The 24,013-nt window shown below is 39.5% G+C and overlaps 1 protein-coding gene across 1 annotated transcript; it reads right to left on the reverse strand.

Moving 5' to 3' along the window:
- Positions 1–686: 686 nt before the first annotated feature.
- On the reverse strand, positions 687–23,131 carry TXNDC8 (thioredoxin domain containing 8). The gene is made up of 5 exons (XM_032418407.1): positions 23,108–23,131; positions 20,224–20,328; positions 15,513–15,572; positions 12,821–12,886; positions 687–749 (listed from the first exon to the last, which is right to left on the reverse strand). Exons 1-5 carry the CDS (start codon positions 23,129–23,131, stop codon positions 687–689), a joined length of 318 nt encoding a protein of 105 aa, XP_032274298.1.
- Between the last annotated feature and the right edge of the window lie 882 nt (positions 23,132–24,013).

Here is a 24,013-nt window from a genome sequence, read left to right on the forward strand (position 1 = left end):
TGATGCATCAGAGAAGAATTTTGTACCACAAATGATGGCCCAATTAGCAGTGGCTTCTATGTATTTGGAGGACACTAGGGAAATATGGCACTTGTTTCTTTCTTTCTTTTCTTTTTTTTTTTTAAAGATTTTATTTATTTATTTGACAGAGAGAGAGAGAGAGATCACAAGTAGGCAGGCAGGCAGGCAGAGGGAGAGGGAGAAGCAGGTTCCCCGCTGAGCAAGGAGCCCAATGCAGGACTTGATCCCAGGACCCCGGGATCATGACCTGAGCCAAAGGCAGATGCCTAACCGACTGAGCCACCCAGGTGCTCTGGCACTTGTTTGTTTCTTGATCACTGTGAAAAATCCCATCTTTGGCAATCTCTGGAAAGCCCTCTTAATGGCATGGTATTACTTAGCTATGCAGGGGCCTCTGTTGTGGAGGTCATAAAAACATTGCCTAAGAGATGTGCATGGAAAGTGGAAAGGCTAAGTTAGAGAATGGGAGTGATACATTCTCTGATACCACAAGAGCTTTAAGCAATTTTGCAGTGAGACTGCAAAAAGGTGGAATTCAAGCTGTAAAGCGTTAGGAGAAGGACCAATGAATGGAGCATTAACAATATTCGCTGCAAATAAAAATGCAAATACACTAGCCACGGCCTTTTAAAATGTTGCAAGTGTATTTTATCTTGGAGATCGGCTTACATTAGTTCTCGAATCTTCGCTTCCAATTTTTGAGCATCGGCTCCACAAAATTCAAAAATCTGTTCACAAATATACAAGGGGAAATATGTATTGGTTTAAATATTTACAAAGACGTTAAAGCTTTGAGGAGTTTTGTTCCTGTTAAATTATCCTCTACTCATTTCCATTGTCTGAAAGATACTTAAAATATAAATACACATCTAACACATTAAATTCATGATGTTTTCAATTATTTGGCACCTTTTCAAAATTGTTTATGCTAACATTTTGCCAGATTTATATAATTCTCCTTAATAGTCTTCTAAACTGAGATCTAAAACATATAATGTGTTAGAAATGAGAAAACTCAATCATTGAAACCTTTCAGAGCCTTTATACATTGGTCTTAAGGACTTGTTAATTCATACATATGATTTCCTGAAATCAAATGAGACGTGATTTCCCATGCCCTGACTTTTGCACAGGTAACAGTATTATAACCAACTGATTCTAAGAAGCACATATTCTTTTCATATTGTCACATCTCTGACTCAGGATGTATCTCATAGTGGGTGGTATATTTTATTTGGAACACTTTTCAGTCGTATGTAACATAATGGTGCCTCTGTCAATGGGCATCTTATATTTGATGAAATATGGAAGTTTAAGACTCTTACCATGCATTATCACTTTAGTACCAATTGTATGATGTGCTTGTAGAGAAGGTAGAATTTGAGTAAACTGAGGACGGGATTAGCTGAAGATTTGAGTTTCCAGTGAGGGAGGTTTCAGCAGCCAGAAATGGTGTTAGGACTTTGGGACAGGGATTGGAAAGTTCTAGAACAACTTCAATGCTCAGTGTATAGCAGAGAAGAAACTATCCCTGCTTCTAATGATTCTGCTTCCCCAGGCAGCAGCATTCTATCTGGGTGCTGCCTGTGGGCATCATGGTTCATTCTATTTCTTGAAAGTAGAGTCCAGACTTCTGACTCCATCTTGATCCCATTTCACTTACCGGCTCGCCCATGAATCCACTTCCATTACAGCAAATTGCTCTTTTTAGTCTTGAGAATAGGGTTACCTAAGTGTGGGTGCAGAATTTCATGATTTATCTGGGTTGTCTGGTTTGTACCCATTTCCTCTATAAATAGTTCTCATGGCATTGGCTGCCGGGGAGGAAGGTGTCAGAAAGGATTTACAATGTGTTTCATTTCTATGAGTCGGGTGGCAGCTGGATGGTGTCTATAGGCATGAAGGGAGTTTCATAATCCCCTGAGCCCATGGCAGGTACAAAGACAAGAACCCCTGGCATGAACATAGGCAGGGCTTGGCCACCTGAATGACCAGATTTGGCTAACAGTTTTCCGAAGTGATTTTATCAATTTACATTCCACCAGCAGAGGATGAATGTTCTGGGTGCTCTATATGCTCCATATGCTTGACAAGACTTTGTATTGCCCATTCTTTATCGTGTTAGCCATTCTGGTGGCTTTAGGGGACATTAAATTTGTCACCGAATTTCATGGATTTTACCTCATCAACTTTCCCTTGAACTTAAGCAACAGCGTATGACTTGTCTGTCTTCAGTCTTACGTCCCTTAGTTCCCTTTCTCCTTGAAGATCAAAAACACAAATCTAGTCTTTGTAAAATTCTTCAGTGTTTCTCCACCACCATAAAATCTAAGGTCCTTACGGGATTCCTTGATTTTGTCCTGTCTACCTCACTGTCCTCCACCTGAAACTCTGACCTCTAGCGACACATTATAATTGGATTCACTTATTTATTTAATTGAATAAATATTTAATAAGTGTCTACTATGAGCCAGACATTGTAAACATGCCAGACAAAAATCCCCTCTGGAGTTCATATTCTTGTGATAATATTATACTATCGTATTGTTATCAAAAAATTCCTGATACATACCCACGCTGTTTTGTAACTCCCACTTCTTCCCTTCTTTCTCACCTGTTAGTCTTAACCATCCTTCAAGATTTAACTCATGAAGTCTCTGTAATCTCACAGAAACTGGGCATTCCACTACTCAAGAGTTGATTTTGTTACATCATCTTTTGCAGCTGACCAAAGACGGGGACTCTGTCTCATTTTTTTCCCTCCATACTTTTAGTATCTAGCTAGGAACCGTATACAGAGCAGACGCTCTGTTAATGATTTTAGGCCTGAAGTGAGCTGAGCTAAGCTGATTTCTGGCCACCGAAGTACAGGTCCAAGACTCTGGATAGTGTTAGGCTTCAGAGACCAGGTGTTATCTATTTTATTTTTTGTCCAGTTTGCCAAAAGCAAATGGAATATGTCTCCCTGTCTAGCATGGGGCTTTGTACACAGGAGCTTCATATATGTAGTTAATGAATGAGGAGCAGCTTAGTGATAAGAGCTTATTACATAGGTAGCTTTCTTTTGAAGAGAGATATATGCAAGGAAACTAGCATATAATTTCTGCTCAAAATGTTTTCTCATTTTAATCTGAATGTTTCTCTCAAAGGCATGCTCCACTATGAGGGATTAGGAAGCAATGCTTACTTCTCTCTCCTCAGCGCCTTCAGTTTAAGCAGTGCTGCCACCCCCATAATGACTGCTAATGAAAATGGTGAGTTCCAGTTTGCGGAGCCCAATGGGATATGGGGGGGGGCTACCCATGCATTATAGAACCACCTGTGTCCAACAGTCACTTAAAAAATCTTTCATTATGAACTTTTTTAAAAAAAGATTTTATTTTTAAGTAATCTCCATGCCCAATGTGGGGCTCTAACTCACAACCCCAAGATCAAGAGTCACACACTCCACTGACTGAGCCAGCCAGGCGCCCCTCATTATGAACATTTTCAAACACATACACAGAAAGAGAATAATAAGGTGACTCCCTACCCCCTCATTTACCTATCACCCAGGTCCAACCAGCAGCATTTTTTTTTTTTTTTTTATGCCAAAGACATTCAATCACCTGCAAAAAGTATATTATTGTTACTGAGAAAATGCAAAAGGTCCAGAGACGGGGGTCCCTTCCTAACAAATGGACTTCTGAGAGTATCAATTAAGGAGTCTAATGATGCATTCATAGAATAATTATAATAAAATACTTTGGACAGTTGGTAGGCAATGTGGTTAAGTGAATACTGAAGTTAGGTTTGGACCAGCTGAATGAAAGCTTGCCAATTTTCCAGACTGCTTTACTGAGTTAAAAACAACAACAAAATCCTCAAAGCAATAATAACAACACAAACAAAAGAGCCCAAACAACCAACAAACACAAGACACTTTTTTGGGAGAAGGCTGTAGCAATGTTTGTACATACAATATAATTTTATAAGCTGTAATAGTATGATGTTCCTTTTCTTCTTTACAAAGGGTTTGCTAAGGCATTAAATCTTATTAATGAGATGGGAGGACTTTGTCTAACAAGAGAACATTGACAAGTACCCCCACCTGCTGAGAGCTGGACAGTGTTGATTACTTTTTGATCCCATCTTGGATTCTTTCTCTGATTCAACCAGACCCATGCCTTGCCCAGAACCACCTGCATCACATTGCAGGTGTTTGCACACTTCCCCCTGGACTTTCACAACACGTCGCAGGGCAGGCCTTACAAATGCAAGCAGCTCAACTGTGGTTTTCGGACTTTAGCAAAATCAAACCGAGAAGGCAGGGCCTCTTAGAAACAGTCTGTTTCAAACAGCTTGAATTTATATGCATTTGCATTCAGGAAAAAAGCGTATGAAAGCAATCTATTATCTATTTCTTTCTAAGCTACACTGGCCTTCTTCTCAATTTGTTCCAATAATGAGATTTCAGTAAAACATTAATTTGCTTTCATTTTCTTATAGCTGGTTTAGAAACTCTGGCTACAAACCTGTTTTTAAGCCCGTGGCATAAATATTGACTAAGGTGCTTTTCTCTTTCTATGTTAGGGGTTGACAAACTTTTTTTGCAAGGGCCCAATACCTGTTTTAGGCTTTGCAGGCCATATGCTGTGTGTTGAAACTACTCAGATCTGCTATAGTAGTGTGATAGTAGCCAAAGACAATACTTAAACAGATGGACATGACTGTGTTCCAGTAAAACTTTATTTACAAAAAGCTGGTGGAGGGTCAGATTTGACCCTGGGGCCACAGTTTGCCAAGCTTTAGTCTACTGCCATCCTTAGTCTACTGCCATCAGCTGAAGGTGTTGAGCATACACGTGAAGCTGCCTAAGAGCTCATCACTCAGTACAATGTGGTTTTTTGTTGAAGGGGAAAAGGAGCATGAGTCTAATGTTGTGAGAATTTATCCTAAGCCACACTGAGAATCAGGAAAAGTGATTTTGGACTCTGGCAGGAAGAGATGTCATTCTGCCCATTAGTAGAAGTATGGGATGAAAATTTGTTCATGGGGATAATCATGGTTGCGGAGCCATTCCCTTCAATGGCCTATACTCCTGTTCTCATGTTCCCATTGGAAAATCTGCTCAACTGTCCAATACTGGGAAATCCCTTCATTGACTTCTCCCCAGGTTGAGGTGAGCATATCAGTGGAGCCTAGACAAAGGAATGAGTTTATGATTATCCTCTGCCTTTTTGAAGGTGCTCTGCCCAAGGGACAGGTCTGCTCTCCTCCCACTGTCTTTCTTTTTCTGGAAAGCACATCTGAAGCAGGCCTCAGGTAGGACGGGAAGGCCATCATCACCCTGTCTCCTCACTTTTGGAGTATGAAAGTTGTGAAAAAGCAGCAATATCTCCTTCACCTAGGTGGGTAAGTTTCTCCTCTGCAGCCCAAGATTCTCCCTTAGGTGGGTCATTTCAAAGTCTAGGCTTCAAGGGAATCATAGGAAGTCTGTTGACATGAGTCCAAGCCATGTTCTGTAATTAGCACAATTTAATGCTACTGCTACTTACAATTTTCCACATGACTCTGTGTGAGAAGAGTTAACACAGCAGGTCTGGTTCCTTATCTCTTGCTTGTCTCCAAGGAAACCATGATTGATCCATCATCAACTCCCCAGAGAATGGGTCCCCTCCCCCACCAAAGTGTTCTTTGCATTAATGATTGATGATTTTGTTATACATACCTGGAGTGATGGACCAAGCCACATTGGCTTGCTTGGCATAAACATCAATATTAATGATGGGCACCTGGTTTTATTGTTGGGATCCTAGTCTCCATTGTCATAGCTGGTTGTGTAGCAATGGTTGCCTAGCAAGATATGTCTATGTGACCAGGCCCCCATAAAGGCCTCAGACTCTGAGCTTCAAAAGAGCATCCCTAGGCAGAAACATTCCACAGATGTCCTTGAAGTTCACTACTAGAGAGAGAAACAGCACTCCTATGTGTCTCCAGCCAAGGAAGAACATCAGAAGCTTGTGCTGACCTTTCTGGACTCTACCAATGCTTATCCTTTTCCTGATGCTTTTGCTCTGTATTTTCTGTTGTAATAAATCTTAGCTATAAGTATAACCTGCTATTGAATCTTTAAGTCCTTCTAGCCAATCACTGAATGAAGTACTCCTACATTTCAATGATTTAAAATTTAGAAGGCAGGGCTAGGAGGAGGATGTAAAATTTAAGGGGTTCCCAGAACTCAGTAATCAAGATAAATAATATTTTAATAAATATTTTAAAAGTTAAACATTAATGCAAAAATCCGTCATAAACAAGATATCAAAAATTCAAATAAAGACAGGATTCCACCCTATACTTGCAATCTCCTGCCTCACTTGCCTCACCCTAATCCCTGCCCTGTATCTTTAGCAATGGTGCTAAATGGTGCTAAATGTTTGCTACCCATCTCTCTCACTTTCCCTCCAACTCACTTTCACTTAGTTCTTGCCCCTTCCAGTCAATTAATCTCTGCCAATGTATCAGCTGCTTATGGGGCTGACATGTAACTCTGTTTTGGACCTGAACACTATGGGAGAGTGCTTTTATTTTCCCTCAGGTGGAACCCCTCTGTGTCTAACACCATCCTTAACAGTTTGAATATCCCTGGTAGGTAACTCTTGAATGCTAAGATGACTTAGCTTAAATGGGTATTGTAGTTATTCAAAGAGTTTTTGAGGTCTCTCCTAACCACTGTTTCCAAATTCCTATTTATTCATAGATTTTCAGGGAGATAGGAGCACAGACAGATTCTGGGGCTCTAGCAATAACCTTATTTTATAATATGTACCAAGTCCAATGCTAAAGCACTTTATATACATTATCACAAATTTTCATGACAACAGTTCAAAGATACATGATATAGCCCCTATTTCATAGAGAAGGAACTGAACTCAAGGTGGTGAAGGCACATTCCCAAGGTCACCCACTAATAAAAGGCAGACCTGGGGTTCAACCCGCAGCTGTCTGACTCCAGAGACAGCAAAAACTAGCCACAGACACTCTTTTGGGAAGTGGGTCAAGCACTGTTTCTTATGAACTTGAACAGTGAGCATTTGGGAGGGTGATTCTCCAAGGACCACCATCCTCCTCACTTCCTATTGTCTCATTTATTTTCCCTGACTAGCTCTTGAAGACATCGATCCTGTCCTCTGGAGCACACAATGGTGCTGCCCCTGGGGGATTCTTTTCATCTCCGTACCTACTTGAAGGAGGGAGCTTGTTGGAAATGACTTCTCTGACCCTGCTGTTCACAAGCAAAGGGGCAGGCACTTCCTCTCACTTGATGTGAGCATAGGAACTCTCAGTTCTTCTGAATTAATCATTTGTAAATAACTCACTTATCAGCATCTATGCACCTATATCCCATCGCTCTTATGAATAGATTAAAGTGCTTTGAGAAGCCATTTATTCATATCAAAGAATGAAAGATGGAACCAATTTCTGATGTTGGCCCATGTTTAAGCAGTTGGCCAAGAGTCACTAAATCTTTGTTACTCTTCCTTTCTGCTATTCCATTGACATATGTCAACTTCGGTCTGGAATCAATGTTATTAACCCAGGGGATCTACAGATGGGCTTCAGAGACTCAATGAATAACTAGTACTATATGCACATTGTAATTTATGTATTTTTCTATGTATAATAGAATACAGTATAATATCCTGGTTAAAAAAATCAGCCAAGGTTTTGGATGGCCCATCTGAAAGACACCGCAGAATTTTTTTTTTTTTTTAGCCATAGTCAATCTTACTAGAACAGGATGTGATGTCCCAGGAGAAAACACGAAGGAATACAGCAGGAAGAACAATCCCACATTATTACCTAGAATTTGCTTTCATTGTCCTATGCCCCAACACTGTGAAATAACAACTGGTGTTTATAGTGCATCCCTGCTAGGTGGCCATCCAAATCTGCATGAAAACTTCCAGCATCAAGTAATGCCCATTATCCACCATGACCCTGAGTCACTGTTATACAGCTTTATCTGTTTCAGTTTTTTAAAGTTTTATTTGTTTATATTTTGTGTATTTTGAAAATATTTGAAATGAGCTAGAATCAAGGGCAAGATAAAGTAACAAAACCATTCAAGTATGATTTAGTATGGAGATGGCAATTAGGGAATGCCAGGTAACTGCAGATAAGGGAGGCTATTTTGTTTGAGTAAAGGAAGTAATCTTGAGATTATTGGCAGCAATGGAAAAAAGAGAAACCCAAGGGATTCCCTAAGCCTTCTGATCTAATGCAAGGGAGTAGATCACATTTTTGAGGGCAGCAAATATTCTCCTAACTCTGTTCTATGAGGAATTATCACAGGGCTTTTTATACAATGTATATTTTAAAAGGCATATGGATCGTGGTTCTTTGCCAGATGTTTTACCAGAAATGTGAGCATATTTCTTATAACATCCCTTAATAGAAACTGGATTCTGGGTTTGTTTTTGTTTTTTTTTTAATACTAGATAAATACTACTTAACTGCTTTCCTAAGTCAATTTTCAGCTGTGCTGTCCCAGATGAAAGAGAGATGGAAGTGGTCTCAGAGAAGTGAATTTAATTTTTTTCTACCCCAGTGAGAACAACTGAATGTCATTGGCAGATTTCCTAGTCAATTCTATTGAGAGAGGAGGGAAATTCACATAGACTGGTCCTTTTGCACAGCTATCCCCAATTTTCTCTGGTTCCAGTTATTTTCCTGTGCAGATCATTGCAAGATAGAACCTGGGGGGCATTTCAGAGGTCTCAGGTTTTGACTGCAGCTCTGGATGCAATGGAAGAGGTGGGGGGCCCTCCAGAAGCCCTATACGGATCTCAGATACCAAATGCTGGGGATTGAGTGAAAAAGGTAAAGAGATTTGTAGTACCGTCTCTTTAGGATCTCCTGCCCCCATAATTTTGCTGTTGTCTTTTGCACAGGAGATAGATATTCTCTGTCAAGTGGAAGCCAGCATTGCAAATCTTTGCAAGTTTTCAAATGATGTCTAAATTGATCCGAGTATGAATCTTTCTGGAGATACGATTACACAAAGTTTAGAAGTAGACTTATTTGTAATACTATGACAGAAATGATCTCAAGTAGTTGTTGTTTTTTTAAATAACTCCATAACCAGGATGCTAAGTTGGTAATATTCAATGAGACACTCAGTTCTCAAGAACATTTATCAGGACATGGGTAGCCATGTTATAATCAGATGTTGGCTGGCTGACTGTGGAATTAGAATATAGGGAGGTAGATCAGCTTAATGAATAATGTCATCAATTCAGTTAATTTTATTTTCCATTAGCTAACTGGCATAAAATTCAAATTTCAGATCCTTCATGATGCCTAGAATACAGGCATTTTTTCCCAACCATTCCAAAGGGATCCATATCCTATAGAAACCTGTTCAGAAATAATTGAATGCAAGAGGTCACCCCACTCACCACTGAGAGTTCCTCCACCTCCATATAGAACTGAGACCAAGCAGGGCCAAGCTTTTCCTCAAAAGCATAGCTATGGATTTGCTCAAGAGCCTAGACATACAGCAGTTGAGCACTCCAAGTTTTGTTTAATAAAATGGAGAACAAACTGTTGGGTTGCAGCAGACCTTAAGCTGTATCAGCTGCAGAAGAGATGAAAGCAGAGAGCTGTTCTGAGCTGAAGAGAAACCTGAGTTAGATGGGCATGAGGACAGAATGAGGAGGAGAGGCAGAGCTGGTGGTGGGAGGCAGGCCAAAGACAGCAGCTTTCCTTTTCTCTTTCATTTGTTCATTCGCTCATGAGTCAAACACAAAAGGAGTATTCTCTACCCAGGGGGGATTCTTATAGACACTGACAGGAACTCCTCCAGATGCTTGGAATAGTATGAGAAAAATACATGAAGTTAAGGCCTGAGTCAAACTGAAATGGGCTTGGAAAAGTAAATTGGGACAAAATTGTGGAGAAATTTGAATGCCAGACTCGAATCTGAGGAATTAGCCTTGATTCTGCAGTCAATGGAGGGAAAGAGGGATCCAATTTTAAATAAGGGAATGACATACATGGAGCCGTGCCAGGATCTATTTAGAAAAGAGAACAGAGCTATGGTGTGAACTTGGGGGTGAGGAGGGCTATCGCACTTGTTTATGTTAAAGGTAGTTAGAGCTGGAACTATACGTAGGGATGAAATTACTAGAGGAGAAGAAGTAGAATGGGGAAAAGAGAGAACCTTGGGAAACACTCATATTTTAGGACAGCAGGAGCCAAGCTAGAGGAGAGCTGGGGGAAAGGATCAGGGATAGATGCCAAAAAGGAAGTTTTCAGGATATAGAAGCTAATTAGTTAATGGTGCTTTTGTATAACCAAGGAATACAAGGATTGAGAAATGGCTATTTAAATTAGGTGCTGGAAGACCCTTGTGACTTTTAAAAGAGCAGATGAAGGAATAAGTGGAAAATGAGAATTGAAGGCAATAAGTATATTCTACTTTTTCAAGAGTTAGATCATGAAATGAAGGAGAGTAGTCTGAGAGAGCATTAATTTTGTCATTAGAAATTTTTTGGTTGCAAGTAACAGCAAAAGCAACCCCAGGTTTGCATAACTAAAGAATCTGTGGGGGTAGTTCAGGCTTCAGGCTTGGATAGATTCAGGGTTCAATCAACACTCCTGGTATTTCCTGGTTTGACTTTGCTTTTTTGCTGTATGGTGGCTTCTTTTTCAGGATCCCTGTGGTGGCAAGCTAGTTGTAGTACCATCAGCCTCATATCTTCCCAAGTTCAAATCCAGTGAAATCAAAAGAGAAGACTTTTACCTAGCTGCTTAAACCAAGTCTTAGACTTAGCTCTGGTTGGGCTTCAATTGGCTTGACCGGAGTCAAGGGCCCATTCTTGATGCGGATGGAGTTCACTCATAGGTCCAGGCCTGGAGATGGAGCCCTAAGGAAGCACATGGGAATGGGAAGCACAGAATGGGAAAGGGCATGGTTCCCTGGAGGAAAATCAATGAACTTTTGATAGAGAATGAAGAATGGCAGTCGGTAGCAAAACTGAGTGTCCAAACACCAGGTCTGAAAGAAGATAGCTGATTGATCGAGGCCTGGAGCATAAGGGAGGGAATGCAATCAAGGTACAATGGATGATCTTCTTTTTTTTTTTTTTTTAACATATAACGTATTATTTGTTTCAGAGGTACAGATCTGTGGTTCAACAGTCTTACACAATTCACAGAGCTCACCATGGCACATACCCTCCCCAATGTCTATCACCCAGCCATGAAGGGGGCGGAAATCGGAAGGGGATACGAACCATGAGAGACTATGGACTCTGAAAAACAAACTGAGGGTTCTAGAGGGGAGGGGGTGGGGGGATGGGTTAGCCTGGTGATGGGTATTAAAGAGGGCACGTTCTGCATGGAGCACTGGGTGTTATGCACAAACAATGAATCATGGAACACTATATCTAAAACTAATGATGTGATGTATGGTGATTAACATAACATAATAAAAAAAAGGTACAATGGATGAAATCCATTTCAAAAGAAGGAAGCATTCTCAATTCTGAGATGGAAGAGAAGAAGATAAAAAATGACACATGAACAATTTGATATGTGGGGGGTGGGGAGTTGAGGGTGCATATGCTCAAAAGGTTCAATTTTCAAGGAAACACTCAAGAGGGAATAGGTAGTATTAATTCTTTTTGAAGAATTATTTATATCTATTGCACCAATTATGTTACAGTGAATACCCAACAAATAGAAGCTGAAAATGAAATTCTATAGCTAGCCTATCAACTGCTTTCATTTGTTATGTTGTAGACACAATCTTCACAAAGTTTAAGCCTGAATATTTTTGCTTTACATATGTTCTTCCTTACACTTTTAATTGCACACTAGATGTATCACAAATCACTTAGCAGTTCTACTAGAAAAGACATTTAGCTTGCTTTCGTATTTCATTAGAAGTAATGCTACAATTACTATACACTTAGCCGCTTATTTTTTCTTGAGGTATTTCTGTAGCAAATTTCCCAAGAATGGATAATTGTGTGAAAGGGAATAAACAGTTTGTTCCTCTTAAGCATGTTGCAAAGCCACTTTTCATAAGGTATGTACAATTTTCAGTGCTCCCAGCCATACTGTGGAATTCCTACTTTCATCACACATGAAGTATTTTAGACATCTTATTTCATTAATATCTTCGTGATAACAACTACCATAACGTGCTCAGCACTTAATGTGTGTCAGGATGGGTCTACAAACTTGAGTCATGTTAATTCATTTAATTCTCCCAACACCCTGTGAGGGGGAAAACTTATGATCTTTGTTTTTACAGATAAGGAAACTGAGATCAAAGAGGTTTTTAAGTAAAGTGCTAGGAAGTGGTAGAACAGGTATTTGAACCACGGAGACCTGAATCCAGAGCCTGCATGCTCAACCACTAGGTTATATTGCCTTGTGATTGTTTTTGATTACTATTTCCCCAAGTGTTGCTAACAATTTGTAGACATTTGTGTGAGAATTTCATCATGTCCTTTTCTGTAAGATTCTTTTTTGATGGTTCTGTCCCATCAAAAGGGATAAGATAGGGACAATAGTGAGATATTTCTTATGGATTTGGATATCTCAGATGGTCTGAATGTGGAGATTTATTATAATTCTTGCATTTTTTGGTACTCCTTGCCCATATGGGAAGTTCAGAAACTAAAAATTCCATTGCTAAATATTAAAAATAAATGCAGTTGTTTCATCCATCTTGGATATCCCCAGGTCTTTTTTTAGATTCTGATGATTCTATAATTCAACTCTGCCAGTTACCATGGAAACATACCTTCCGGGCCTGCTTGAACATCTGAAATGTGGGTACTGCTTTGATATGATAAGTTTGGGCCAACTCCTGGGAAAGGAAAGAAAAGGCATGAAGTCACAATTTTGGTATCCTCTCTCTATACTGAGCCCAGAACTTGGTGACTTCTCAGGAGGCATGTCTGAAAGCCCAGGGACAGCTAACACTTGATAGATTCTCTTGCCAAGGAATGTCAAAGCTCCTAGGAATGTTACAATAGAAAATGGTTACTCTCTGAATTCCTGAGTTTTCTCCTCCCAGAGCCCTCGGAGAGGGCTGAGAGATGGAGGCCAAAATAGAACAGATGCCAGGGGCGCCTGGGTGGCTCAGTCGTTAAGCGTCTGCCTTCGGCTCAGGTCATGATCCCAGGGTCCTGGGATCGAGTCCCACATCGGGCTCCCTGCTCGGCGGGAAGCCTGCTTCTCCCTCTCCCGCTCCCCCTGCTTGTGTTCCTGCTCTCACTATCTCCCTCTCTGTCAAATAAATAAATAAAATCTTTAAAAAAAAAGAACAGATGCCAAAGGACTAAACAAGCTCTATTTAAAAGAACTTGTGAAAGATTGCAGAGGGACCCCAGTGGAACCCAATATGGAGATAGCACGTTGCAAAAATAAGGAAGAATAAATGTATCTTTATGACGCACACTTGAGACATGGGGTGATAATGTTGGTCTTGCATGTTAAGTGAGGTTTACGTGTCTCTTTCTTTTAAGCCCTACTTCCCCCTTCACTACCCATGTTTGTGAAAGATGAACCAAAAGGCAGGAAAGTATGTCAGAATTCCAATTGTTTTAATCCATTACAATCTGCTTTCAAATGCCAGTTTTTGTTTATCTTGTTCCAGAGTCAAAAGAAAATTAGCCACCCACAGGATCAACAGAACTGGACTTTTCTCTCTAATATACCTATCATTTTATGGGGTGAATCTCTCCCCTGCCACCCATAACACATATGCACACACACACAATAAATTATAATTTTCATGACCACATCAATGACAACTAATAAATAAATTACTGTTAAAGAAAATTGTGCATTTTGTTTCACCTTAAAAGGGAAAGAGCTATAATCAAAAAGGCAGACAATAATATGTGTTGGTGAGGACGTGGAGAAATCAGAACCCTCACACACTGCTGGTGGAAATATAAAATGGTGCAGCTGCTTTAGAAAACATTTTGCCAGTTTCTCAAATAGTTAAACATAGAGCTACAACATATCTCAACAATTCCACCCCCAGCTATGTACTCAAGAGAAATGAAACTATATACATACATGTTTATACTAGCATTACTCATAAAAGTCAAAAGGCGCAAACAACCCAAATGTCCATCAACAGTTGAATGGCTAAATAAAAGGTGGGGTAGCCATACAATGGAATATTATTCAGCAATAAAAAGGAATAAAATATTGATACATGCTACAACATGGAGGAACCTTGAAAACTCATGCTAAGTGAAAGAAGCTCATCACAAATGACCACCTATTCGATGATTCCATTTATATGAAATGTTCAGAATAAGCAAATCTATAGACAGAAATAGACTTATGGTTGCCCAGAGTTGGGATAGAAGGAACTGGGGGTGACCACTGGAACTCCAAAAGTAGTCTTTTTTTTTTTTTTTTTTTTTTTGGAGTGGTGAAATGGTCTAAAATTGATGATAGTGATGGTTGCACAACTCTGTGAATATAAAAAAGGACAAAGAGATAATGATCCTAGGTGTATTCTGAATGCACAATATATGATTCAGTGTAAAGGGCACTTAAACACTGTCACACTTTGATGAAGCCTGAAGGAAATGGAGAAATGGAACTTCTATTATGTTCTGGGCACCATGTCATATATCTTATGTATTTTATCTCATTTTATATTCTGTTAAATATTATTTGCCCTGTTTTACAGATGAGGAAACTGAAGTTTATAGGTGATAAGAAGTCACAAAACTATTAAAGAAAAGGATGGGTGGATAATAGATTTTTTGATATTCTAAAGCTCAGATTCAATCCAATATGTGCAAAGATCACTTGTTACTGTTTTTTTTTCTGAGTTATAAATGGACAAATGTTAGGAAGAATAATTTTTCAGAAACTTTGTATATATTAATAGGGCACATTTTGACTGAGGATATGAGGCTGATTATTTTTGCGGGGGTGAGGAAAGAAGGCTCTAGGGAGGGAAACGAAGGAAGGATTTCTTGGAATTACTTATGATGTTTAAAAAAACCCACAAAAAGCATAAGATAAAGCAAGAGGAAAGCAAGGTATATTAAAATTTCTGTAATGCATTGAGTTGGGTTTTAGAAACTGATTAATAATTTACTACAAGGGTGAAAGCCACTTTTCACCTTGAGCCCAACACCACCACCTGGTTTTATCTGCACAGAGCAATTCTGCTCAGCAGGATTCTGGGGCAGAGCTCAGAGCAAGTGGAGAAAAATGCTGGGAAGTCTGCCATAGTATGGGAGGGGAGGGGGCAGCAAGAGAGTCATATACTTGATCACATACTTCAAAATTAATACAAAACATACAAGAACATTATGAGGAAGTTTACTACCAATCATCAGAAAAAATCATGAAATTCTACTCGACTTAAAATTGATTATATGATCACTGAGGTAGTGTTGTAAATGACACTGCATTTGGATTTTATGTATCCCCATGGAAGGATTTAAGATGCTTACCTGAGAATCATCCACATCCACATTAGCAAACATTACATTTCGGTACTGCAGAGACATTGCCTTCAAAATAAAGGAATAAAAGCTCCCTATTAGCTTAGCGTTAATACTAAATCACACACTAGAATTACACACTTGTCTCTTGGCAAAAACAAACAACGAACAAAAAGGTTGTTCAGGAGAGCTAAGCATCACTCTGGCATTTCACTACTGCCTGGAACTTGAAGCACCAAAGTCAAATATGGGATGACACCAAGGTCAAGGAAAGATCAGTGGCAGAACCAGAGTCTAAAGAACCAGACTGAAGGTCAGAGTTTCAAAGCTGGGAAAGGACAGGATGCAAAGAAATCGTGACATGTGTGTGGTGGGTCCAGATTTACTCTGCAGGGTGAAGGGACAGGTAGTAGCTTTGTCCCGGAGTGGCCGGAGGTGGGGGGCTGCCTTCAGTGGTCTTCAAAATACAGATTCCTGAACCAAATACCCAAACTCTGCTTTTACCTTCACCTTTTGCTAGGTTTTTTGAGAGGCCTTTATGACAGAGGTGATACAAAAATATGTGCGCTGACCCCTGGCCTAATTGCTCTTTGCTTCCATTGACGTCTTCCATGCTCTACTATGTTTTGAAACTATACTTTCCAGGATCCTTTGTCAGCTGTCTTCCATGTAGGTTCTGCTAATGGGAAGCATTTGCAGGAAAACAGAAGGTGGGAGGAGGAAAGAAGCAACTCTCTTCTGATTCTGTTTTGTTCTGAAAGCATCTTTGGCAGCAATGGTGACAAAGATGTTGATAACGGGTCTGAGAGTAGTGGACGCAGCAGCAGCAGGTAAATGTCAGCTCTTGGGGTTTTTTTTCAGACAGCTGTGTTCATACTTTAAGGACATTTAATAGCATCTTGATTTGTTTGCTTTAACATCCTATCTCAGGCATTTCCAGTGACCTATTTCAAATGGGACCTCTTTCTGATGGTATGAGGTGTCCAGAGACAGTGGAGACAGGAACAGACGGAGCTTGCACTGGGAGCTGCTCCCACGGACAAGCAGGGAGAAGCATGACATGGGGACATTACGTGGATATGTGCAAAGTACTGTTGTAGGGATTCTCTCCAGTTGTTTGTCCGTGGGTTGTGCCCGAAGTGGGAGTTCTTTCTTCAGCGACCCATCAAGGTTGTAAAAATGGGGAAAAACTCTTAGATAATAGACCCAAGGATTTCAGAGTATTTTTCAGACAGAAAAGAAGCTGATTTTGGTCAGCAGCATCTCTATGTCTGGCAGGAAAATGGTATCACCCACGAACTCTAGGGCAATTGACTTGCACTTTTAGAGTTTGAAGATATATGGATGTTCCCTAGTAGGAGTCATGGGAATGAGTTTCACCTATGTGGACATCTAATTGTATTTATGACATTTTCAGAACCTCGCCAAGTCTGTCAGGAAATGGATAGGGTTATGGCAGTTGCCATTTTTGCATCAAGTAGTACATATACATGGGATAGATACAGGTTCTTTGCTAGGCTGGGGTTCCCCTATGGACATTGCCTTCCCTCATTATCCCTTTCCATCCACCTAGGACCCCATCCCCAACCCCAACCACTCTTCCTTCTGCTCTGTTCTTCCTCGTATGTAGTCTGCTACCATTTGGTCACCTATTCTGTTGGTCTTAACTCTTAATTATCTCCTGAATTTGATCTTTCCTTTTTTCTCCAAAACCACTGCCCTAGTTTTGGAAAACCTATCACTGAGATTGTTGTCACCTTGGGTTACCTGCCTTCAGTCTTTCTAATCCATTTGTATACAGCATGGCTAAAAATATTCTCTACAACCTCCATTTGACCATGGCAAAACCCTTTTTAAAATTCTTCTAACTATCTACAGCAACTCATTAAATTATAACATAAGGTCCTTCTTGATTTGGCCTCAACTTTCCATTTGAAGCTCATTTGTCACCACTCCCACCGTGTACACTGTAAGTTAGCCTCACAGACTATTTGTCTTCCCATGATCATACCATGCAATTTCTCAACAAATATATAACTTCTCCTTTCCCAGAAATGCTCTTTTCAGGGTTTTATGCCTGGTGATCCTCTTCACCCAGGGTCAGCAAACTGCACCCTGTAGAACAAAGCCAGGTCTCCACATGGTCTTGTAAATTAAATCTTATCGGAACACGTTTGCCTGTTCATTTGTGCATTGCCACTGGATGCTTCTGCACTACAACAGCGAAGCTGAGTAGTTATCACAGAGACCACAGGGCCCGCAAACTTGAAAATATTGACTGTCTTGTCCTTTTACAGAAGTTTAGCTGGATAACTTCCATTCCACCTTCCTGCAGAGCCTGGGAAGGCAAAGGGTCCCTTGCAGCTAGAGTTCTGGATGCAAATTGGTTTTACCATTAGATACATGCAGGAAAGATATGGAAGGCCGAAGTGAGACAGCAGCTACTTTCTTCTTGTCTTTGGATGTTTCTGCTGGAAAGCAAGACTGTGGGTAATGGAAGTGTTTGTGCTGGAGGCAGCAGCAGAAACCAGACTCAGGCTCTGGTGCCCAGACATCAGCTCTCTGGACGTCCAGAGGCACTCGTGACAGCAGGAGCCTCATGATTCTGGTTCTGATTCCCAACTGCTGCTCTATTGTCAGTTTGTTTGTTTTTTCCTCCCGGGGTGGTGGGGGGGTGGTGGTGGCCTCCCATCACCCCCCCCACTTCTGATTATGGCTAAGTCAGGATCCCCAAAGATGGGTATGTGGTGTTCTTAGAGAGTCATTCATGGAACCTATTCATGTAGTCTTTCAATAATTTTAAAAGCAATTAATTCCTTGTATTAAAATTTTTTTCTGTTTAATTTGGTTTCTGTTGCCTGCTTTGATCTCTGACTAATAAAGTGACCTAGAGTAAGTAAAGCCTTTTCTCCACCCCGTTATGTACTAGGAGTTTAAAAAAATTATGCACATGGTACTTGAATACATTATCACACAAAAGTTCAAACATTACAAGAAAAATAAAGGAATCCAAATTTAACAGCATTTTGTTGAAAAAAAAGCTTCTTTGATATGCATCCTTCTGTTCCCCTTTTCTGTACATATATACATGTGTTTATATACACATACATGTATATGTCTGTTTTACATAAATGGGACCATACTATATACATTTTTCTATATTGTACTCTTTTTACTTAATACTACATTGTCCTGGAGACAATGCCACCATTCCATATGGGTCTACTTGATTCTTTTTAACATCTGGATAGTATTTCAGAATGAATGCACCAAAATTTATTTTAAAACTATATTTGCATTAATCTGGATTCCAGCAGGAAACAGATGGCACATTCAAATTAGGATCATTTGGGGAAGTTTATCTCCAAAGGGCTAACTATATCTATAAAGGTAGGAATGGGTATAGGAAGAGCTGCAGGAGCCTGGACTAAAGAGTGGCAGAGCTGTTACTGCCTTTAGGGCAAAGGTATGAAGGGAGGAGTTACTAAGCCTTAGATTTCATTGCACTGTCTGAAAATATTACATGTTGGCTGTTGGAATTTGATCAGCTTTGACTTTGTGGCATGTGAGTATATTTATACTCTGGAAGCTGAACACTGAACACTTTTTTCTTCAAGTTTTGAGTGTCAGAATAAAGGGGTCCATGAGATAATAAAATGTTTCTTCTGGATATTCCAAGAATTTTAGGCATAGCATGGATATTGAGATGTCATGTAGCCAATTTCTGTACTTGGATATAGGTTTGTTTTTAAATCACTGTCAAAGGTTGTGGTGGTAGTTAGAATGAATTCAGGTAGATTTAAGACACTACAACAAAAATTTATGATGTACTATATGTTGGCTAACTGAACATAAAAAAAAAAAAGAACAGGGAAACAAAAATATTTAAATTAAAAAATAAGAGTTCAAATTGAAATGTTAGAAACCTTGCTGAAAAGAAACCAGAATATTTTCAGTTGTGTAGAGAAATCAAAACTTCCTTAAATTTGAAGAAATAGATTTCACAAAATTGACCATAAGTGTGAAACTTTTCCATGATAAGGACCAATGAAAATGCCCTGAGGTTCTTTCTGTGGCATATGATACCAAAAATAAATAAAATAGTGAAAACTTTTAAGTGGAGCAATAAGGAAATTAACTACATAAAACACTGTATAGACATTAAAGTTATAATCTGGAGACCCTACAAAAAGATGAATGAATGTGTACATGGAAAAAAGACCCAAATAAAATTATATGATTATAACTAATTAGAATATTTTACTAAGATATTTTATAAAGTAGAAAAGACATGAAAGAATATGTAAGACATAAGATCTGATAATAGGGTTGAAGGATGGGAGAAATTTATTCTTTTATATTATAGTTAAAAACAAGTATCATATTTTTTTCTATAAACTATTCCAGTATTTGAAAGTTCTGAACTCTGGAACTTTGGTAAAATGTCATTATTATGAATAATCCATTCATCTGTACAACTGTAGTCTTTTGCACATCTTGATGCTCCTTGCAGAATTATCCATAGATAAGTAGTATTAATCTTCTGGTGTGCATACAATGATTTAATTAGATCTTGGTATATTATCATCAGGATAATCAGGATGCTTCAAAAAACTATGATTCCATATGGCTCATAAGTGCAAACTTTTAAGATTGAGAAAATTATTAGGGGATTTAAAATTCCTTCTAAAACTGGGAAATATATACAGGTGATACTTACATGAACAAGAGGATAAATCCTTTGGCAAGGACCACACCATTTTGCTGAGAATTCAACCACCACAAGTTTGCATCCGGCAGCTTTCAAAAATGTTTTTAATTCATCCTGAGACCAGAGCATAAATGAAGAAATATGCATAATCACTGCATCTCATAAAGCCTTGCAGAGAATAAATGACACTTCAGTTCTTAAAAACCTAAACGAGGTACCCCCTCCCCCCCACTATCGTTCTCCAGGAGACACACCTTTCCTAAAAGTCCCTGAGGTCACATACATTTACCTTTCTAAGTATATATAAGTGATGCATAAATCTGCAAAAAGTGATGAGGAGTGTATTTACCAAGCGGTGGTTTGTAATGATAGGTTACCTGTGGGGAGAAGTGAGATTGGCCAACGAAAGATAAGGGGTGAAGGGTAGTGGTGGATAGTTGTTCAAGGTGGACATCTATATTTGACTTTTTTAACAAGGACCTAAACATGCATTAATAGTGAAATTTAAAACGAGAAGAAGTAATCTAACACCTTGAATCCATTTCCTGTTTTTGTTTTGTTTTGGGAGGTAATCATTACCAAAGCTGTAGTCAAACCACACATTTAAAGATTTGACATGCTTCTCACTGAATATCTTCAGTGAATTTTCCATCAGCTGTCCAGATCATCTAAGTAAAGATTTCCCTTTCTAGAACCTCAGATCATTTTATCATAATTTCCTTGCTTTATGGACAATGACTGTCCACACTAGGTTTTTCCCTCATGGCTTGTCTCCCCAACATCCTACAGAACTCAATCCTGATTTGCTCCTGAACCTCCATGGCCTCTGACTGGGCACATGGTAAGTGCTCATGCAGTGTTTAGTTGATGAATGATTTGCTAATATATAGTGTTCTGTTCAAGATTTATTTTTCCTTTTCTCACTGGAATTGCAACGATAGTAGCTAATGTACTCTGCACCTGGTGTCCTCTCCCTTAATCTTTACAACCACCCTCTGGAGTGGGTATTAGTTTTATCTCCATTTTGCAGATGAAAAAAACAAAAGTTATTAACTTTCTCCCGGTCAAGCAGCTGGTTGGGGCTGCTAACCTAGGCAGCCTGATCCAGAGTCCCTTTCCTTAAGCACTACGCAAAATCATTCCCTGAGTTCTTCCTAGCAATGGGATTTGCTCTCCCTCTCACTGGCCCTAATTCTATCATGTGCTCATCCCTGGACCAATCATTAAGATGGGGGGATGGGATCATTAATTAGATCAAGTCAAGCAGGGTCTATCATTGGAATTAGGGATGGGGTTAATTCCATACAAATGGCATAATGCTCTGTAATAGGGGAATCTTGACAATTATGCTGCCATTTGGTTTAGTTTCAAGCAGATGAAACAGATGACTTAAAGAAGATATGCTCTCTTTCTTTACCCATCTTCCTCTAGGATGGGGGTGACTTAACTCCTCAAGAGAGCTACGCCAAGCTTCCATTTCTCACTTGCTTCTGAAATTATACAGTAGATGCCATCCTCACAAGCCCTCAACACCCTTACTTCTCAGCAGTTGCTAGGGTGTAAACTGGCCTAGCGGGATCCATGAATTTGACTTGGCTAAGTCCTCTGAAGGGAATACCCCCATAGGATACATACTGATTCGACAAGTACCTATTGAGACTGATGCTATGCCAAGTAATGGACACACTGCTAGGATACAGCTGTGTACAAAAAAAAACCCCAGAAAAACATTTCCCTGCCTTCTTGGAGCTTATGTTTAGAGGCAGAAGCCGATGGTAAGATCAGTAAGTAAAATATGCAATGTGTTAGTGATCATTGCTAATAAAGACAAAAGGAGAAAGATAAAGCCGAAAGGAAGGAAATGAGCTGGATTGGAGTTGTAGTCTGGGTGGCCAAGGTCCACCTCAAATAGAAGGCGACATTTGGATACAGACATGAAGGAGACAACAGGCCCTCAAGAGAGGTCTCTGAGGAATGGAGAGGGCGTTTCAGGCGGCTAGCGAGACCCTGGGTTATTCTCTGAGATTCCCAGAAAATAAAAAAAAGAAGTACCAAATACATTAGCAAATGTGTGCTATTTTAAAACATTTTCTTATAGCAAATCTATACAGCAATGCCTTCTTTCAATCTGATCAGCCTCATTTTTGTGACCTTATATATAGCTGTGTTTGGCGAAAATATCAGAAGTCTAAGTCAGAAGATGCTGATGGATGGCAGGCCCAGGCCCTATGCCTTCCCCCTTCCCTCCAGGTCCACGCCTCCTATAACAGGGCCCAGCATCGGAATGTCTGGGTTCTAATGTCCATTTCCCTCCAATATGGTGTAGGACCTTAACCACTCTTTTAGAGGCAAATTTCTTCTTTATACATAAAGAAATCTCCCTGGTCTATCTATACATTTAGATTTTTTGTGGCAGTAACACTGGATAATGGATAGAAAATGGCTTTATAAAATACCACCAAAGAAATTGTTGATACTATTGACTGTCATTTTTCCTACCCTATTGCATAGGCATGTCTGAGGTTTCTGCTTTCTAGACTAAGAGAAATATACGGACTTTTACTTTCATAGAGTGTTCCAGGTACAACTAAGGTGGAATCAGTGGGATCAGGTACGGGACAGGATGTGTTAGGAGTTGGCCTGGATTCAGCTAGAGTCAGAGGAAGAAATGAGAATCAGGGAGGAACAAAACCCTTTTGATCAATTCGTCCCTTGGCTACTCTCTACAAAGTGCCATCCCTCGAGCAATAAAAAGGAGAGCAAGACTTAAAAAAATCTCCTCTTGCGACAGAGCAGTGAAGGAATACTAATAGAGGAAATCATTCTTAAAGTTTATCAAATCTGTTCTCAAGGTGGTCTCTTTTGAAATATCAGTGGCCAAATAAATACTTGCCATGTCTTTAATAATCTGAACCATGATTTACTGGGAATTGCTGACGAAACCTGCCTGTTGGTTCAGTTGGCTCACCGCAGCGGTTTCTCATTAAAGGATTCTAGCTGGAGTAGAAGGATAACTTCTCTATGACATCATTAAACATGACATCTCAGAACCTAGAACTTTGGCAGACTTGAAGCAAATTTCACTTTTCAGTCATGACTAGGTAGTCAGCCTGTGGTCAGCCAAGAGCCAGCCAACTGCAGGCCTTGTGTGCAGACCCAATAATGAGTCTGTCTACTTTTGATCTTTTGTCATCTATTTCCATGACCCCTCTTCCTTTTCCACCCCCTGCAATCACCAAATGAGAAATAAGCAAGCGAATATTAAATAGATGAAGATTACTTTCATTTAGGAGTTTGAAGGGATTATTTTGCAGTTGAGAAAAATATGAAAGCCTTAATCCTATAATTGTACGTTTCTTATAAATTAGGTTTTATGAGTCATAGATTCCTTAAACTTTGTAATTTTGCTCTAATTATTTAGGAGGAAATGAAATATCACTTTTATGGACTGGATCATGGGTTGGCAAACTTTTTCTGTAAAGAACCAGATAATTTGGGCTTTCTGGACCACATGCGTGTGGACTTTGTTACCTATTCTTTGTTTTCATAATCTTTTAAGAATGCAAAAACCTTAGCTGGCGGGCCATACAAAAACAGCATTTTGCCAAACCCTACACATGGTGATTTGTCATTTTTCAGAATTTAACATTAGAAAATAACCCAAAGGTGGCCATGACCGATGTCCCCCAAATCTTCTTCAGAGAAATAACAAGAAAAATGAAAGAAGTTACAGAATTCTAGAATAACACAAAAACAGCAAAATCCTCCTTTCTGGCCTCTCCATACATCCAGTCAGGTC

Source organism: Phoca vitulina, unplaced genomic scaffold, assembly GCF_004348235.1.
Source record: "Phoca vitulina isolate PV1807 unplaced genomic scaffold, GSC_HSeal_1.0 scaffold21, whole genome shotgun sequence".
NCBI classification, from domain to species: domain Eukaryota; kingdom Metazoa; phylum Chordata; class Mammalia; order Carnivora; family Phocidae; genus Phoca; species Phoca vitulina.

What these genes read in the sequence shown, in the direction of transcription:
- TXNDC8 (XM_032418407.1), bottom strand. Translation starts at nt 23,131, where the DNA reads ATGGTTCAGATTATTAAAGACATG. An exon ending in TTCAGATTATTAAAGACATG is followed by an intron (nt 20,329 to 23,107) that starts GCAAGTATTTAT and finishes CTCTGGTCTCAG; the next exon opens with GATGAATTAAAAACATTTTT. An exon ending in TGTTCAAGCAGGCCCGGAAG is followed by an intron (nt 750 to 12,820) that starts GTATGTTTCCAT and finishes ATTTGTGAACAG; the next exon opens with ATTTTTGAATTTTGTGGAGC.